This window comes from Tenrec ecaudatus, chromosome 1 (assembly GCF_050624435.1).
Source record: "Tenrec ecaudatus isolate mTenEca1 chromosome 1, mTenEca1.hap1, whole genome shotgun sequence".
NCBI lineage: Eukaryota > Metazoa > Chordata > Mammalia > Afrosoricida > Tenrecidae > Tenrec > Tenrec ecaudatus.
This window is the reverse complement of record NC_134530.1, coordinates 163228361-163230164: the sequence shown is the minus strand read 5'-3', so window position 1 is coordinate 163230164 and position 1804 is coordinate 163228361. Positions and strand designations below refer to the sequence as shown.

The 1804-nt window shown below is 49.6% G+C and overlaps 1 protein-coding gene across 1 annotated transcript; it reads left to right on the top strand.

Moving 5' to 3' along the window:
* Window positions 1-226: 226 nt before the first annotated feature.
* Window positions 227-1496, top strand: LOC142437081 (protein S100-A7-like). The gene is made up of 2 exons (XM_075540377.1): window positions 227-367; window positions 1332-1496. Exons 1-2 carry the CDS (start codon window positions 227-229, stop codon window positions 1494-1496), a joined length of 306 nt encoding a protein of 101 aa, XP_075396492.1.
* The last annotated feature ends 308 nt before the right edge of the window (window positions 1497-1804 follow it).

Sequence of the window (1804 nt, the reverse complement as noted above, 5' to 3'; positions counted from 1 at the left end):
CCTCACTTCCCCAGTCACGGACTGGGACAGCCAGTCTCACCCTTGACTCTGGGAGATAATTCATTCCAACACACAGAGAACTATAAATCCCTTTGCCTCCCTCTCAGGCCTACCTGCCCTTGCTCCTCAAGCCCTTCCGCACCATCTCACTCAGAAATGTTATGTTGTCCTGTGGATAGGAATTCAAGGTCATTATCTTTTCCCTTGCAGTTCTTTGAAAGCAAAGATGAGCAACACCCAAGCTGAGAAGTCCATCATGGGCATGATCGACCTGTTTCACAAATACACTGGACAGGATGACACCATCAACAAGCGTGACCTGCTGAAAATGATGAAGGACAATTTCCCCAACTTCCTCTGTGACTGTGTGAGTTGGGCAGGATGCCCAGTGTTGGGCCTTAGGCTGGATCCCCTGTGGTTGTCTGATCCTGAATCTAGCAGTGCATCCCAGCTGTCTTTCCCGGGTCACCTTGTACCCCACATCCCAACAAATTCTAGGGCTACCCCAAGTACAGAAGATGATATAGTGAATGGAGTCTCAAGTGCAGAGTGAGATTCCCTGGGCTCTCCTTCTACTCTTTGAAGCTGCATAGTGTGTGACTGGAGCACGTTGCACATACTCTGTGATTGGAATGTCTTCCGAGGGCCATTATTCACACCAAGGGGAAGATGTCCTAAAGGAGAAGTGATTTGTGAGCGGACAAATCTGATACAGATATAAAGGGTTGTAAAGGGCTGACCAGCGGAGTGGTGTGATTTGAAAGGCTGTCGCGTGCTGGGTTTGACTACAGTTACCTCCACCATCTGCCTCAGAGTCTCCCTGCCCTACATTGGTTCCTCTGGGATCAGTGGGACTTCCTCAAGATGCAGCCCAATAGAAATCATACCACGGAACACGTGGACATAGGACTTTGCATTTGGCCAGCGTTATTCTCACACTGGGGTTTCCTGTAGAGATGTGGGACTTCCCGGTAAAATTTATAAAAACCTGTGCCCCAAGGAAAGGAAATCTGGAACTCATGTTGCAGGGTGGGCATGAAGAGAGATAGCAATTGGACCTCAGAGGAATGCAGATGGTGCCTGGTGGGAGGAGGGCCCCTGCCTCCTTTATTGGTATGGCTCCTTCAGAAAGTGCTCAGCATGCTCCTGCTTCCCATCTCAGGGGTCTGGGGTTGAGGGATCTGAATGGAGCAGCCACACTTCTCATTTATTCCTCTGCCAAGGTCACATCCTATACAACTGCCATCCACCCCCCAAGTCATTTCTGCCATTCCCCAATTAAATCTCACAAGTAATAGGCTTTTGCTTGTGTGCACCCTATCTTTCCGCAGGAGAAAAGAAAGAGGGATTACTTGGCCAACCTGTTTGAGAAGAAGGATAAGAATCGGGATGCGAAGATTGAGTTTTCCGAGTTTCTGTCCACCCTGGGCGATATAGGCACAGACTACCACAACCAGAGCCACGGAGCCGAGCCTTGTTCCGGGGAAATCCAGTGAGCCTGGTGCAGCCCAGAGGCGAGCCAATCCCCACCTCAATAAAGTGTCTCCTTCCGCTCACACTTGCCTTGTTGCTCCTTCTTTGGGGGTGTGTTTACATTTGGGCAGAACAGTTGATTGCTGGTTCATTGCTTTATTGATTCTCCAAGATACCAAGTTCTTCCCCAAGATGATCACTTCTAGAGGGATATACCCGTGTCTTGACACCAGATTGGATCTCTGTTTTTCTACCGGGCCTCCTGGTTGCCTTCCACTCCCTACACCTTAAGTTAAATGGTCTGATAGCTTAGGGCGCTTGGGCAGTGAGT